The sequence below is a fragment of the Eufriesea mexicana genome, unplaced genomic scaffold (assembly GCF_001483705.2).
Source record: "Eufriesea mexicana isolate 0111107269 unplaced genomic scaffold, ASM148370v2 scaffold2467, whole genome shotgun sequence".
Classification (NCBI taxonomy): Eukaryota; Metazoa; Arthropoda; class Insecta; order Hymenoptera; family Apidae; genus Eufriesea; species Eufriesea mexicana.
In genome coordinates, this window is record NW_016910588.1 from 967542 (window position 1) to 986312 (window position 18771).

General features: G+C 24.9%; 2 protein-coding genes across 2 annotated transcripts in view; one reads left to right on the forward strand and one right to left on the reverse strand.

Annotated features, from left to right (window-relative positions):
• Nucleotides 1-1536: 1536 nt before the first annotated feature.
• On the forward strand, nt 1537-6767 carry LOC108550062 (protein fem-1 homolog B). The gene is made up of 9 exons (XM_017903661.1): nt 1537-2088; nt 2178-2518; nt 2588-2748; nt 2867-3027; nt 3144-3287; nt 3357-3586; nt 6017-6133; nt 6334-6440; nt 6610-6767. Exons 1-9 carry the CDS (start codon nt 1537-1539, stop codon nt 6765-6767), a joined length of 1971 nt encoding a protein of 656 aa, XP_017759150.1.
• Nucleotides 6768-8773: 2006 nt separating this feature from the next.
• The window catches only part of Epg5 (ectopic P-granules autophagy protein 5), a 17770-nt gene continuing 7772 nt past the window's right edge, over nt 8774-18771 (reverse strand). The window contains exons 19-29 of the mRNA XM_017903733.1: nt 18531-18728; nt 18252-18383; nt 17532-17768; nt 17258-17441; nt 16612-17171; nt 10869-11038; nt 10586-10794; nt 10254-10499; nt 9630-9837; nt 9351-9560; nt 8774-9125 (exon numbers count right to left, since the gene is read on the reverse strand). Of these exons, the coding sequence (XP_017759222.1) occupies nt 8774-9125; nt 9351-9560; nt 9630-9837; nt 10254-10499; nt 10586-10794; nt 10869-11038; nt 16612-17171; nt 17258-17441; nt 17532-17768; nt 18252-18383; nt 18531-18728 (2706 nt within the window). The remainder of the gene's footprint in view (nt 9126-9350; nt 9561-9629; nt 9838-10253; nt 10500-10585; nt 10795-10868; nt 11039-16611; nt 17172-17257; nt 17442-17531; nt 17769-18251; nt 18384-18530; nt 18729-18771) is intronic.

The window sequence follows — 18771 nt, forward strand, 5'->3', positions numbered from 1 at the left end:
CAAATAATTTGGACAAATAAATACATTGGATGATAATCATCCTATGCCCTCACTCGTGCTTATTTATTATCTATAATAGGTCTACCCTATAATTTTTTGTTTTTCTCTTCTTCGATAGTGGAAATAGTGACAACAAATTTGCTATTATTCATATATTGAGGGCACAGTATTGGTAAAAAAGAACTCTACAAGTTTGTATTAATTATAAAAATTGTTAAAAACACTTTTTGTAATATAATTACCCTATAATTGTTCTATAATTTATGCAATATTTGAGATGATAATCGTTTATTTTTAAATACTCAATAAAATTTTTTTACAGGGATGAGATATTTCTATTATTATATCAATTAGAATTCAAAATTATTTTTAGCGACAAAACTCATATTTATGCTATACATTTAAAAATTACAGAATAATCAAATAGTAGGTAGTAAGAAATAACGAAACAAACATTTTGTAGTTTTGTTTATCTTAAGTTATCCTAATACCTACAAACGAATAATTCAATATAGATTATTATAATACTATGTACAAAATTAAATTATTTTTTCTACTAAACTGTTACTAAAAATAAAAGAAATATGAAAATGAACTAACTAAATGAAACGTCTTTTATATTAATTGTTCAGTTAAATCTCCCTCCAACTATAGATACACATGTGGCATTTCTTAGTACTATACATAAAACTAGTTAATCTATGTTCAAGAAATTATACTGTGATAAGAATATGACCACATATTCTTAAAGATTTATGTTGTGAAATTATATTGTACTTTTAACGTTAATCTATATTGTAGTAGAAGTTTGGTTAACAAGAATGTAAATTTAGTTATATCAATAAAGACTAAAATTAAATATTATTTGATTTAATTTATTTTATATATTTATTAATACAAACTACTGTAAAGAAACGAGAGAAATATTCAAACTTCGTTACTGTAATTTTTTGTACAGTTGTGTATTACAATTTAAAGTTTACTTAAAAATTTAAGGCTTTTGAAAGTAACATGTATATACTTAAATCTTATATTACAAACTTTATACAAATTAGATTTTTTGTATATTTTAAAATTAATACATTGTTTATTTTTCTTAATTTCATCATAACCGAAATACTACATAAGTTATTATGTAGAATAACTGTAAAAAAAAGTAAAATTATTTATTTCATTTTTCCATTTAAGGTTTTTAAAAATAAAGTGAAGATGACTTTAAAATAGAACTTATGATAGTGTAATATGTATTGAAAGTCTGAAAATAATTATTAAGCAGTTATAAAAATAGCAGTGATTGTAGCAACAGTAAATAAGATTTATTAAGATCGAACATTGTTATTATACAAAATTATCGGTATATTATTATATACTTTCAAAGAGATTTCAAAGTTTCTACTAAAATTTAATGTATATTGTGAAAATTTCGAGGTTAGAATGACATCGACAAATTTCATCAAGAAAGGAAAATTGTAGTAAATATATTTTTATATTATATTTAATATATAAAAGAAGCATACAAAGCAAATATTTGACAAAATGGAAATTATTAAATTCGATGAAGATTCAACACAAATATCGCGATTATTTTTAATGTGTATTTATTATGCTGCTAAAGATGGAATGGCTATTATTCTTTATAATCTTCTTAATAGTAAAGATTCCAAGATGATTAATGCTATAATCAACCAAAAAGTATTATACGATAGTGGACAATATTGTACACTCTTAATAATAGCAGCACGATATGGTCGTGATAAAGTAGTTAAAATATTGCTCGATAAATTTAAACCTGACTTGGAACAAGAAGGAACAGTTAGATTTGATGATGGATATAGTATTGAAAATGCAACTGCTTTATGGTGCGCTGCTGCAGCAGGACATTTGACAGTTGTAAAAATATTAGTAAAGGCTGGTGCTAATGTTGATCATCGTACTAAAAATCTATCTACTCCATTGCGAGCAGCTTGCTTTAATGGACGATTAGACATAGTTAAATATTTAATAGAACATAATGCAGATATAAATATTTTGTACGAGTTTAATAATACATGTTTAATGATTGCTGCATATAAGGGTCATTTAGACATAGTAAGTATAATATTGTAGTTTTAATAATTTAAAATTATATATTTAATTTATAATGTCAATTTCAGCAATTTTAATTATATTTACTACAGGTAACATTTCTTTTACAAAAAGGTGCAAATCCAAATGAAAAAACAAATTGTGATACTACTGCATTACATTTAGCAGCTGAACATGGACATACTACTATAGTATCTGAGTTATTGACATATGGAGCAGATATATCAAAAAATGTTAGTGGAATGACACCATTAATAACAGCAGCAGAACGAACTAGAGCTGAAGTTGTAGAATATCTAATAAAACATGTCAGGGTTAGCAGAGAGGAAACCATTGATGCATATGAACTTCTTGGTGCTTCTTATGCTAATGATGAACGCAACTATTGTTTAACAAAAGCATATAAATATTTATGGAAAGCAATGAAAGATAGGTAAAAGATATTTATAATCTTTTTGGAAATACTATTTCAAGTCAACTAAATAATTTTTTTATATTGTAGATTCAGAGATCCAGAAAATATTATTTATAAAAAGTTAGGTAAAAGTATAAAAGCATATGATAATTGGCAAGAATGTCAAACTTTGGAAGCATTGAAAAATATTAGAAATAATCAAAATGCTATTCATATGGAGTCACTGGCTATTCGAGAGAGGATACTAGGTTATATTTTCATCTTAATAAATAATGAATAGAATAATCAATAAGTAAAAAATGGAAAAAATAATAAATTTTTTATTTTCTTTTTATCTTATTCATCTTTATTTATTATTAACATTAGGACAGCATAATCCGAAGGTACCACACCATATTATATTCAGAGGAGCAGTTTTAGCAGACAGTGCTAGATTTGATAGATGTATAGATCTTTGGCTTCATGCTTTATATTTGAAACAATTAAACAATATACCAGTTGTAAAAGATCTTTTAAGGTTTGCACAGGTATTTTTTAGTCTTTATTTATTAAAATAATCTTATCAAAAAAATTTTTTTTGATTTATTACACATTTTTTGTATTTTCTTTTTATTTCAATTATTTCTCAAAATTTTATTTGTAGGTATTTTCTCAAATGATACATGTAGGAGTAGATCTTGATTTTCCCCAAGTTTTGAATGTCTTAGAAGCCTGTGTAACAGGCCTTACACATTATAAATCTAAAATCAATAACCCTGATTCTGAAAAAGATATTGAACAATATATTGTAAGTAAAATAAGTAGTTTATGCATTGAATTAAATTATATCATAAGTCATAGAAATTAAAAATTACAGTGGGAGATGGAATCTACTATTATAATTACATTGTACATATTAACGATATTAACGAAACTTTTAACACTGAACGAGAGTAGATATGAAGAACAAGATAAAAATAAGGCATATCATTTAGTTCATAAACTCTGTGCTTTGGAATTACGTTTAGGAGATGGCCAGACACTACTGCATCTTGCTGTAAATGCTGCCACTCCCATAGATGGTTTTCATACTAATCATGTTTGCAAGTAAGTTTAGATGTTTTTCTAAAAGCATTATAAGTAAATTAAATAGATAAATATATTTTACTTTTTCTTATATTATATAATTATGATAAAGTTTTATTAACATTCTTTTTTATTATCTTCATTTTTAAAGTGGAATATTACAATTCATAAATAATTCTAACAAAATTTGAAATTTACTTTTTTATTTTTATAATATTTAAAATTATAGATTATTTTTAATGTGTATTTATTATGCTGCTAAAGATGGAATGGCTATTATTCTTTATAATCTTCTTAATAGTAAAGATTCCAAGATGATTAATGCTATAATCAACCAAAAAGTATTATACGATAGTGGACAATATTGTACACTCTTAATAATAGCAGCACGATATGGTCGTGATAAAGTAGTTAAAATATTGCTCGATAAATTTAAACCTGACTTGGAACAAGAAGGAACAGTTAGATTTGATGATGGATATAGTATTGAAAATGCAACTGCTTTATGGTGCGCTGCTGCAGCAGGACATTTGACAGTTGTAAAAATATTAGTAAAGGCTGGTGCTAATGTTGATCATCGTACTAAAAATCTATCTACTCCATTGCGAGCAGCTTGCTTTAATGGACGATTAGACATAGTTAAATATTTAATAGAACATAATGCAGATATAAATATTTTGTACGAGTTTAATAATACATGTTTAATGATTGCTGCATATAAGGGTCATTTAGACATAGTAAGTATAATATTGTAGTTTTAATAATTTAAAATTATATATTTAATTTATAATGTCAATTTCAGCAATTTTAATTATATTTACTACAGGTAACATTTCTTTTACAAAAAGGTGCAAATCCAAATGAAAAAACAAATTGTGATACTACTGCATTACATTTAGCAGCTGAACATGGACATACTACTATAGTATCTGAGTTATTGACATATGGAGCAGATATATCAAAAAATGTTAGTGGAATGACACCATTAATAACAGCAGCAGAACGAACTAGAGCTGAAGTTGTAGAATATCTAATAAAACATGTCAGGGTTAGCAGAGAGGAAACCATTGATGCATATGAACTTCTTGGTGCTTCTTATGCTAATGATGAACGCAACTATTGTTTAACAAAAGCATATAAATATTTATGGAAAGCAATGAAAGATAGGTAAAAGATATTTATAATCTTTTTGGAAATACTATTTCAAGTCAACTAAATAATTTTTTTATATTGTAGATTCAGAGATCCAGAAAATATTATTTATAAAAAGTTAGGTAAAAGTATAAAAGCATATGATAATTGGCAAGAATGTCAAACTTTGGAAGCATTGAAAAATATTAGAAATAATCAAAATGCTATTCATATGGAGTCACTGGCTATTCGAGAGAGGATACTAGGTTATATTTTCATCTTAATAAATAATGAATAGAATAATCAATAAGTAAAAAATGGAAAAAATAATAAATTTTTTATTTTCTTTTTATCTTATTCATCTTTATTTATTATTAACATTAGGACAGCATAATCCGAAGGTACCACACCATATTATATTCAGAGGAGCAGTTTTAGCAGACAGTGCTAGATTTGATAGATGTATAGATCTTTGGCTTCATGCTTTATATTTGAAACAATTAAACAATATACCAGTTGTAAAAGATCTTTTAAGGTTTGCACAGGTATTTTTTAGTCTTTATTTATTAAAATAATCTTATCAAAAAAATTTTTTTTGATTTATTACACATTTTTTGTATTTTCTTTTTATTTCAATTATTTCTCAAAATTTTATTTGTAGGTATTTTCTCAAATGATACATGTAGGAGTAGATCTTGATTTTCCCCAAGTTTTGAATGTCTTAGAAGCCTGTGTAACAGGCCTTACACATTATAAATCTAAAATCAATAACCCTGATTCTGAAAAAGATATTGAACAATATATTGTAAGTAAAATAAGTAGTTTATGCATTGAATTAAATTATATCATAAGTCATAGAAATTAAAAATTACAGTGGGAGATGGAATCTACTATTATAATTACATTGTACATATTAACGATATTAACGAAACTTTTAACACTGAACGAGAGTAGATATGAAGAACAAGATAAAAATAAGGCATATCATTTAGTTCATAAACTCTGTGCTTTGGAATTACGTTTAGGAGATGGCCAGACACTACTGCATCTTGCTGTAAATGCTGCCACTCCCATAGATGGTTTTCATACTAATCATGTTTGCAAGTAAGTTTAGATGTTTTTCTAAAAGCATTATAAGTAAATTAAATAGATAAATATATTTTACTTTTTCTTATATTATATAATTATGATAAAGTTTTATTAACATTCTTTTTTATTATCTTCATTTTTAAAGTGGAATATTACAATTCATAAATAATTCTAACAAAATTTGAAATTTACTTTTTTATTTTTATAATATTTAAAATTATCATTTTATAGATTTCCTTGTGCTGGAACGGCTAAGCTACTTATACGTTGTGGTGCTGATGTAAATGCAATGGACAATGAAAGAAATACACCATTACATGTTATTGTTAGTTATGGAGAACCTATTAGGTACAGTTATTTGTAGTGTTTTATCAAAAATAAAAATTATCAATAATTTTATTTATATATTGTGTATGAGAAAAAAATTTATTTTAAATATTAACTAGATATTTACATTTCTTAAATCTTTAAAAATTTGTTAAGTCTTGCAGAAATATTTTCATAAAATTTTTGAGAATATAATATATATAACTTTCAAAATTTTACAGCGATTTTATGACTCTTCATTCCATTATCATGGGACTTATAGATGCTGGAGCACATATGGATACAGTAAATAGTGAAGGCAAAACTCCATATGATGCTGTTACTACAGGTGCATTAAATTGATCTAAATTCAAAACTTCTTATTTTCAATATTTTACAATGATCTTTAAATTTATTTATTAATTTAATCTTTTTTATACTGTTAATAGTTTAAACTAACTATTTTAAATTGTTAAATTAAGTATAATTATATATTTATATCATCTTTATATACACAGGTGTAGCAGAAATAATACTAAGATCTCAAACAAAATTATCATTAAAATGTATGGCTGCAAAAGTAGTAAATACTTATAATTTGTCATACTGTGGAAACGTACCACGTTCTTTGGAAAGTTTTATTGAACTTCATGGACCAGGTCTCAATCAGGGTTAAATAAATTATTATTAAGCAAAACAATTATATCGATAATTGTATTAAATATACTCAATTTAAATTATTTATTCTTGATGCTGTGAATTTTTTGAGAGTGTAATATACAAAACGTTTAAAATATTAAAAAAAATGTTTAACAATTTGTTAATTGTTTAACAGTGCAATTTTTATTAACAATACAAAAGCTATCTTCGTATTATGTAGATGTAGATAATGAATTTTTTATAAAAAAGGATTATAGATTTTTAAGAAGTAAAATCAAACAAAGTTAACTACTAATTGATATAATGAATTTCAAATTAAGGAAGAAATTATAGTTAGCAATGAAATTTTGTAATTATTGAACAGTCGAAAATCTAAGAATCAAGTGGAAAGCAGTTAAAATATCTATGGCAAGTAATAATATCTTCTTATATTTATGCCAATTAAACTCTTTTATTAGATTTTCACCACAGTGCTAGTATATTTAACTGTGTTTCTCAACAATTCTCTTCTACTAATAGTATCATTGATTAATAACAGAAAAGAAAACAATTTGTGTTTATGCAATATAAATATATAATTTGTTCATAAAATATAACTAACTAGATGTTATATTACAAATTGTAATTAAATGTACATTAATATAAATAAATAACAATGTGATAAATACATAGTGTCTAAGAATAAATACTCTTTACAATTATTAATAATTAGTAGCAAGAAAATAAAATTCTCTGTATCTTATTTTGTACATATTATCAGAAATATATTATTTTTAAAAATTATATCATCATTATTTCATATTTTATAAATAAAACACAATTCTTTTTATATTATGAGCAAACAAAAATGGAGGAATATATTAAAATACCATAAAACAATATTAATGTTGAAATTTGTTAAATATGTGAATGTATGTATGAGTATTATTATTAAATTATTTTTTACTGAAGCAAACATATAACAACAATATTTAAGACAGTTGGCAAGCAATGAAACTTGAAATTGTGGCCATTTACTTAAAAAAAAGACTATAAGAGGCAAAATTTTGACAATGGACAATACTCCAATAAAAATAACATGTATTCTTATAGAAACTGATAAATAAAATTTATTTACAAATAATTATTATTAATAAGACTATACGATAAATCTAAGTAACTGTATCTTATAAAATGTATTGGCAATATATGAATCAACGAATGTACATATATACATACGTGTGAATACGAAATCCCTCAATTTTTATTATGAATGGAAATTCCCCTAATCATAAATAAAAACTATAAAATGTAGATAATATACACAAAAAGAGCAAAAAAGTCAAAAATTGTGAGAGTATTATGTAATCAAAATCTGAATCGATATTAGAATGAAAAAATCAAACAATTGCGTAATAAGTTCGTTTTCATTTAAAAGTTGAAATCTACTTTAACACGCATAGAGCGCGCACACTACAGTTGTGCTTGAGAGCATAGTAATATTTAGAAACAGCACAATAAATTATTAAATGCTAAATAAAATTTTAAATTATCACTAATAGTTCCCACAAAAAATATGTGATTTTTTATATAAATCATTCTGTATAATATTTAAGCGTTTATTAAAATCCAATACTTATGGTGCTTATGCTATTATTGTATTTAACACATTGAAATTACAAAATTTAGTTTACCAATTTAATATTTTATTTTTAATCACAAAATTATGATATAGATTAAATATATAAATACATAAATATGTCATGAAGATACTGTTTTCACATATATATAAATGTAAAATATGTAATTTTATACAAATTGTAATAAATAAATAATTTTTGTTCGTAAATAATTAATAATAGATAATCTTTCAAATAATGATGAATAAATATAATCATATGTTTGTAACTAGATTTACATAAAATTTATATAATATTTATGCAAAAAGTAGTTTTAATTTTTTGTACAATAAAAAATAACAAGTATAAATTAATGGATATAAAATTACTTATTCCATTAGTTAGATTAAAGCAAATAATTGCATTAATCTATCAAAACATGCAAATATCTTTGATTGTAAAGCTCTGTTGTCAATACACCTATAATCTCTACTGCATTATGCAAGGAATTAGCAGGATCCCTAATTAATTTAATAGATCGTTCTATATTTCCTTTAAGTGTCACGTATTGTTTGTTTAATATAAGTCCTTCTAAAGTCTTCATAGCTTCAACAGCTTCTCTACTAGGTCGAACTTCCATTACATCTGGTTCAGTTGTTATTGATAATGCTACTCCAGGTGAATCAGGTGTAAATCTTACTAACTGTTCATCTGACTTTGATTCTGGCAATTGAGCTAAACAATACACCCCTATTGCACGACACAAAAATTTGCACCTATATAAATATAAAACATTATTTTTAACTCATTGAAATAATATATATGTATACTTTATGTACAGATTTTACAAAATTTGTGCACTATTGTAATTAATACAAATTGGAAAATATATTTAAATTAAGAAATAATATTTATATATAAATGCTTTTATAAATATGAAACATTTAATATAAAAAATATTATTTATGATAACATTATAATTAATCATTTATTTCATTTACCTCATTGAAAAATTGGAATTTTTCTTAAGGCCAATAGCTTCTAATATCCCCCATCCTTGTCCTCCATCATCAGCAAATACTAAGAGTGAATGTGCTAATCTTTTAAGTGCTTTAGCAGCTGTTTTAGTATTTTCATTATACTGACATTGTCTATATGCTAATTCACAAGCTTTTGCCCAAAAAAGGGGTAATTTTTCTTCATTTACATTTCTAAATACCAAATATATTTAAATAAACACGAGAACAGAAACATATAACTTCTAAATAATTTATACTTACATTGGTCTAATAGCAGAAATCCAATCAATTAAATTTCTAAGATGGATTCCTTCTTCTCTAATATCTTGACACGTGGGAAGTCGCTTAAGTAAAATGAAGTACAAAGTAAGAAGTTTCCCTTCAAAAACTAAAGATAATTCCAATAATGGCTGTCCAGGTATTTCTGATTGTAAAATTGTTAAGACTGAAGCCCAAGTTGGTGATAGGTCTAATAGATGTTATTATATAAATTAAAATACTATAGAAAATATTACTATTTGGCCTAAACATTAAATGTATTGTTCACTCAAGACAATTATGATAACATATATTTGCTTGTTTTACAATATGTTATGATTATATTATGTTATGTGTTATAGAAAAAAAATTTCAGTAAGTTCTCCATTCTCAATTAAACAACTTTCATATGAAAAATTCATAATATTTTAAAAAATTAGATAATTGTATGAGTATACCTAATCAGAAATATTATACAAATAAAATGGAAAAGAATCATGTTTGGATAATTAACACTTTTATAAAAATCATGGACATCATGAACATCTTCCAAAAATTAGTCAAATAGTTAAAGAAAAAATTATGTTCTAATAATTACAGAATAATACTTGTATTTATATCACATACCATTAAATGCAAAATATGCTTCCAATGCAGATTCCATTAATTCTCCAAGTATAGATGGTGAAGTAACTCTTGTTCCAATAACTTTAAGTATACTCAGGAGAATTGGGTTGTTACCTGTTCTTTTTGAAAGCCATGCTGTCCAACTAGTAAGAAGATGTTCCATAAGGATTTTATTTTGATTTATAATAGAAAATAATTCAGTAATTAATAAACTTGCTTCTGCAATTTGTTGTGGTTCTGCAACGGCTAAAAATTGTATTTTTAATTTTAATATTGCTTTACATAATTTTAAATACATACAATAATTCTAATCATAAATATCTTATACTTACTATTTATAATAACTGCTTCCATATCATCTAATATTTTTGATAATGTATCGTTAAATGCTTTTGGATGTGTGGATAATAAAGATTTATATTTAGCTGTACAAGTGATTAATAATTTTATTGAATAACGTATATACAGTTGTCTCTTTTTCAATGTAGTTGGATGAAAATAACTTATCACAGGATCATAGCCTGCTGCTATCTTTAACAAACTATTAAATAAAATTTATTAGAGAATGCCTAATTTGTAATTAAAATTAGATTAATAAAATAAAATTGTATATACTTATGTATAGCAGTATCTATAGGATGGCACAGCTTATTATGAACATAGAGAACAATTCTTGAATCACAACTCATTAGATGCCAATTAATTATGTGATCATATTCAATAGCATCTAAATAATGCCAAGAAAATTTTTCAGCTTCCACAATTAATTGTATCATTTTATCAGTCTGAAATATGTTATTCATATATTAATATATTCTTAAACTTAAGCTATGAACAATAGTCAAATCCTTTCAAGTGTTCAATCCCTTTTATACTACTATATATACAAAATACACCACATTAAGTTTGAATTAAATGAGTAATATGAAGTAATATATAAAATTCTCTATAATAATTTATTTTATACATTACTTTAAAGGAGGTAAGGATAAAAAAGAAAAAAAAATAAAACTTATTGTAAGTGAAAAGATCTACAGTGAGTCACAGCCAAAATTGTACAATACATATCAGAAAATGTTTTGTCTCATAAAAAAATTTAGAAATAATTTGGATAAACGAATTTGATGGATATATAATACAAATGTATCTATATTTATTATGTAGTAATATAAAAATAAATGAACTTTTCCAAGTATTAAAAAAAATAAAGTTATTAGATTTCAATCTGAAAAACGCCTCACAGCCAAAATCACTACTGATACTTCCATTATATTTTGCAGGGAACCCCTGGAAACAAAGGAAAATCATGAAATATATGAAAGATTATATTGTTTAGCTCGTTAGCAAGCAATAAACTCGTGTCATAAAGTCAGAAATCGAAATTAAAATAGAAAAGTAATAACGATGAAGCAAACAACGGTAGAAGAGCGATTAACTGTTGTAAGGAATCTTGAAGATGGTAAAAGTTATCGCGAAATGGCGAAGATTATTAACAAAAATGTCAATACTGTTCAGTATATTGTAAAACGATAGGAAAGTGAAAATAGAATAAGTAATAAGTCAAAAAAAGCTCCCAACAAGAAGTAAACTACGTATGACGAAAGGTGGATAATTAAAGACAATCCGAGGATTAGTGCCCCTAAACTTCCTAACGAAGTTGAAACATATTTAGGAAAAAGTGTAAATTCGGAAACAATAAGAAGAGTGTTAAGAAAACAAAATTTTTGTGGCTCGAAATAAACCACTTGTGAGCGAGAAAAATAGAAAAAATGATTATATTTCGCAAGAGACTATTTGAACAAAGATTTTGATTATTGGAAAGGGACTATTTTTACACATGAAAGTAAATTGAATATCATTCATTTGGGTGATAAAATTACAACGTGGCAATGAAGAGTTCAAAATAAAAAATTTAAACTGTATAGTGAAGCATGGAGGCTAATCAGTGATGCTTTAGGGTTGTATGTCTGCTGCTGAAGTGGGTAGTTTAGCATTTATCGAAGGCAATATGAACAAATACGATTATGTGAATATTTTGAAAATAATTTAAAGAGCTGTGCTGAAAAATTAGGAACTTTAGACCGTCTTAAACACGCGTTGCATATAGCTAGGATGTGGCTTCCAAAGTAATAAATATATTCCCACAATCACCTGATTTGAACGTTATAGGACACATATGGTACGAACTAGAAATTAGAATTCGGAAACATAGCATTAAAAATAAAAATTATTTGAAAAGCATTATTACAGGAATGGAGTAAAATTGACTCCAGTTTTACTAAAAAATTGATAAGATTGTTGGAAAATAGATTATGTGATGTAGAACGTAATCGAGGGAACCCAACAAAATGTTAAAATTTAATTAAAGCAACTTAATAAACAATTTCTTTTTAATGTATGATTTTAGCTGTGAAGCGTTTTCTAGACAAAATTTTAACAATTTCAATTTTCCATGTATATAAAAAGGTTCATTTGATTTGTATTAATAAATATAGATATATTTACAATATATACCCATCAAATATTTTTTCCCAAATCATCTTTAAACTTTTTCACGAGACGAAACATTTTCTGATATGTGGTGTACGATTTTGACTGTGACTCATTCTATACCAGAATCATCTTGATTGAAAATGAAGTTAAATATAATTTCCCATATTTGAATAACAATATGAATTATGCTCAAGATATTTATCATATTTTTCGCAAATAATTCCGTGTAAGCTACTAAAATAGCATGTTAACCATGAAATTCAAAGTGAAACATTCTTTGTATTTTGTGTATTTCTGTGTTTGTTTTAAATGTAAAAATTATAATTAAAAGAAGTCATTTTTTTCATATAAAATAATTTTTCTAATTAATCATAAAAAAAATAAGCCAGAAATATGAAATAAAATTTTTTGCTTGAGTTTCGTTATCAAATTTAGAGAGAAACAAATTTATTTCAAAATTTTTTTGATATAGATATAGCGGGTATCAACAAAGTGACGATACCGCCTAAGTATAAAATTCTTATTTCTTTATTTGAGATCACGTATTAATGGTTTATGTCGATAAGTGGGTAATGAAGGAAGTTTCTCTTCAGATGCTCTTTCCGACAATATTCAGGGTAATTTTAGAAAGGAAAAATGTATTCGTTGGCACATAAAAATTTACTAATTTCTAGTTTAGACAATTGTTATTTGAAAATTTTATATTATTTCCTTACGATATGTAAAGAAAATGATCTTATGTAATAGAAATAATATTAAGTACAAGATAATATGTAATAATAATATACGAAATCGTAAAAGATTTTGTATGCCTTATATAGGCTGACAATAAATATTATTTATACAGATAAATACAGATCTGTGTTATTTTTCATTCCTATTACTGATTATCATCCTTTCTACAACAGAATAAAATCTAGATAAAAAAATATATACCAATTTATATTAGAACCGGAATGGAGTCAACCTTGCGGCTTGTGTAATTATGCGACGGCCCACCGTCTGAATGTTAATGTGTGTGTATGTGTGTATTAAGAGTTTATTAACGTTTACAAAATTTTAGATATTTTAGATAAATATATTGATTGTGAATTGCAATGAATTGTAATATAAAAATGGCTATATATAGAAAATAAGGTCTAATTATAGGGTACATGATTCTATAATTTAGATTCATTGTTTTATGACTCCCATTTATATTAATATTAAAATAAATCTGCAAAGTTATGAAATACTGTATAAACAATTGTTTACTAACAAATATCTTTACTATTTAAAATATTTTTACTGCTTATATAAATAGGATTAAATACATAGTTGAGATTATTTAAAACATCTTCAAATGTATTTTCTTATAATTTCAAAATTACTAAAATATACTTTCTATGTAATATAATTTAAATTTTTATGTAATGTAATATATTTTATCCAACGAGACGAAGTAAAAGATAAAACTACATGTGATCCATGTGTAGAAGAAAGTCACGGCTAATACACAATTTTAGGTACTCTTAAAGATAAGCAAATAAAAAACTACTTGCTTGTGAGGACCGTCGATAAAGGACTGCTACAAATTCGTTCCTGTGCGGCAGTTGCTTAATTGTAGCTCAGCACCGATCTTATGAACTTTTTGTTTACTTTTTTTACCTCGTCTCGCTGAACAAAATATAGATAGTGTTATAATAAATTCAATTATTTATAATTTTATAACATTCAGATAACGTTAAACATAAAAAATTAACTTCACAATGTTAAAAATTTTTCTAAAGTAAAATGTATTTCGTTATTTAATTACCTAGTTATATTCTATTCCACATGATAAAGTTGTTTAAAATCTATTATTCATGTATTTTTTAGAAAACTCATTTGTCATATTACTTATTATTACTATAAGTGCTAAGAATGTTAAACTGAATTTGAATGTATATTTAAAAAAAACCAAGATAATGTATAGCTAACTAATATATAGCAAAACTGGCAAAAGAAATTTAAAATACATTCCTTAATATTTAACTTATAATAATTAAACTTATAATTCCATTTTTGGACCTTATAAGTTTAGATTTTTTCTATGAAATATAATAGAAAATAACAATATCTGAGGCTATAACATGTTAATGAAATATATATGAATAGCGAATCTTTTTTGCTGTACATAAATTACTACCTCATTGACTCCAAAAATTTATTAAAGTTCAAAACAATAATTTTAAGAATTAAATCATAAATTTTATACTACTTTATTATACAAAATAAGGTGTATTTTGTTAACCATGAAATACATTTTATTTAAAAATTGTCAGAGTTGACAAATATAAATCTTTGTATCAAAGATGATCTAGGGGTCACAAAAACATAAGTCACTGGATTTAACACTTTTTGTAATATTATGTAAAAATTAAATATACCATGCAAAAAATATAAATGATCTAAAAACAAATAACATTAAAGGAATGCTTGAAAAATATGTTTTGTTAATCATAACTATCTTTTTTAAGATGAACGAATTTTATCTATAATATTAACCATATACATAAAAGCATTAAAAAAATTTTAGGTAGTAAAAATATACAAATCATCTTATAGTTCATTTTTTTATAAATATAAAATATATATTATATCTTTTGTAATAAATTGTAAAAATATTTGTAATATTTTTGCATTTGATTTTAAGTTCTAATATTTCTCACATTTATACAGTAGTAGCCAAATTTTGGATAAAAGTTCTACATTTAAAAACACAAATATAAGTTTATATTAATATGTTGTAAAACACACAGTAATTACCACTAAGACTAGATTAAAGTACTGCTAAAGAATAGTATACATCAACATAATTATATATAACTGTATTAAATTATGTTATTTATTTCAATATATGTTTATCTCCATTTGCAAAAGCCAAATAAAAAGAAGTGTATAACACATTCAAATCAAGAAAATAAGAAAGAAGTTTATAACAGATAATAATACATCTAAGTGTATTCAAAAAATATCATTGAGATGGGCAATCATTTATCACGTAATTTTATTATTACCATTGAGAAGGCAAAATATTTTAATAAAATTTGATCAATCTGTGGAGTTACTTGTTATTAATTCTCATTTGTTTAAACATGAAATGAGTAAATATCTTGTATAGTAAACATTGAGAACATAATACATTTCGAACTTTCAATCAGTAAAGGCCAATTAACTTGCAATTTAATCAAATAATTTGTATCTTAAAAGATGAATGCTTTTGAATTCACATTAATATGTTCTTTTTTTTTTCTTTTACACGTAAAACTTTTATTCAAATATAAAAATTATATATATTCATTTATACAAGCATATGACTTGATCCAAAACGAGTTTATTAACTTATAACATGATGATAATAAATTACATAAATAATTAAATAAGTAATAATGAATAAAATTAAGCAATAATATTTCACAATTATTTTTGATGATAAAGTAATTCCTTTTTTGGAATAAAATTGATTAATAAATTAATCCTCAGAGTTAGCCTTTTGAATACATAAGAAAAATCTTCTAAGCAACTAATGAAAGTGAATATTAAGTAACTTTGAATATTTTCATGACTTAGAAAAATAATATACATATATCATAAAATAATAAACTCGCTTTGAAATTTAACTAAAAAAATATGTATAATGCATTTAAAAAGCCATTTCAAAATCACAAAACAGAGTAAATTTCATTTAGAATATTTTCCAGTATTATAATAATTTGTGTATATTTATGTATATGTATATGTGTGATTGATTGATGTTAATTAAAATGAAACCTTTGTACATATAAACATTAAAATATTATTTATAAGAGCAATATAACTAAGTAATACAGATATAGTTGATTACCTGTCTAACATTTGGTTCATTGGATAATTTTACCAATAAATTCAATAAGCAGACATGTGTCCTTACTATAGTACTCCATGAGTGTGTTGATGATAAATCATTTATCCATGATGACCAATGTACACATGTAAATATACTTCCAAGAAATAAGTGACTATCTGGCAAATATTGATCAATCACTTTTACCATCAATTCCACATCATATGCCTGTGGATTGAAACGATCCCATGGCAATGATAAAAAATTGCCATGAATAACATTTAAAATATTATCTTTGACTGAAGCATGTGCAAAATTGGTAATATAAAACTGCCAGACGAAACTGAGAATTTTGCTAGATGTTGGCAATGCATCAATAATAAAACGAATACATTCAACAAACATTGCTACAAGTTTGTTAGCATATGGACCATCTGCAAGAATCCAAGGCAGTAAAACAGATCGATCATCTGTAAGCTGTTGAATCCATGCAGCAGTTGGATCTTTCAAATTTCGTGTTAAATATGGTGCAATCCAAGGTGAATACATTTCACTTAAGATAGGCCATATTTTCTCACACACTTTAAATAATACAATATATTAATTATATTTATCATATGTATTATATACAATACATATATAATCTATAATGAATTGAAATGCTTACATTGATCTCCTAACGAGCCTCTATCAGATTGAAGTGTAAGTGCAACAAGAGCATGACCAACCATACCAAGGAATGTACTTATAGGTTCATGATAGATCCTATATTTTGGATACAGTCCATAAAGACCATATTGTAAACGTTCTTGTATGAAATGTCTACTTAATAATACAGCTGTATCATATATCTATAATCAAACACAAGATATGAGTTTGTTTTAAACTTACATTAAAAGTCGAAAAAATATATAGAATATTTCATACTTAAAAAGACCAACCTCTTGTTGAGAAAGAAGTTTCTGCTCAGTAGCATAACGACGAATATCATCTCTAATTTTAGAAGGCTGAGCCAGAAATGTATTTCTTGATTTGCCACTGAGAGTGTTTAGTAAATCCTGCCAAATATCCAGTGATAAATTTTGACATTCGCTGCCTTTCAATACAGCACTCAGAACTTCACCATAATGTTCAGGAAATTCATGTAATAATACAAGTCGTAGGTGATTTCTAAATAACTATAAAAAATTTATTATCAAAAGAAATATACCATAGGAAGGATTTTTTCATTGAATATACAGTATGTCTGCTTTAAGTGTATCCAATGTACATCTAGTAATGTTACCGCTAGCAATGTTAACTTTGAAAGTTAATAACTCAATAACGACTTACATAAAATACATCTATAAACGGTGTCTTGAAAACTTCTCAATACTAGCTTCAACGATGGATAATAAATTATAGGATTCCATTTAAAAATTTGAATGTGACCTTTACAGGATTCTCCAAAATTATCTCAAGGTTAAACAATTATTTTATCGTAATTATGTTGATTTATCATGCTCACGTATGAATTATCATATCACGTTCGATGAATGTTTATTTGCATTTCTGATACTTACAGAAATAATCGCATATAGACACTTAAAACGGACATACTGTATGTATTATGACATATGTATTATGTATTATAATATAAAATTTACTTAATATAAAAGTACCTCATGCAATATCAATTTCGTTTCTTCTGGATTAAGGCCCATATTACAAAGAGCTCTAGATACTAAATCTATGAACGTTGACCGTTCACTTAATCTTGGACGTTTATAATTCAACCAGATTCCTACATCAAACTAAAATGAAAATGTGAGTAAAAGTTATAATGTCACTTTAAATATGTACATTATAAACTATATAAATAATAATTAAAAAATAGTATGACTATTATATACTATTTATTAGAATACTATTATATTAGAAAATATTTTACAATAACGTACTTTTGACAATAATACGAAACAAAGATCGACGTTTGGACTCATAGAAAATTCCACAACCGTTTGATACATTTGTAAAAATGTAGAAGCACTACCAGCAACAGGTGTAAAGTAAGGTCCAAGTAAACCACCAAGATTTGGTTTTTGCATAATAGTGCTTAATAATTGCAAACCTTGACTTTCTTCACCATTGATAAATAACTATTAAAATTAACATTATTTATATTAATAATATATCTATTAA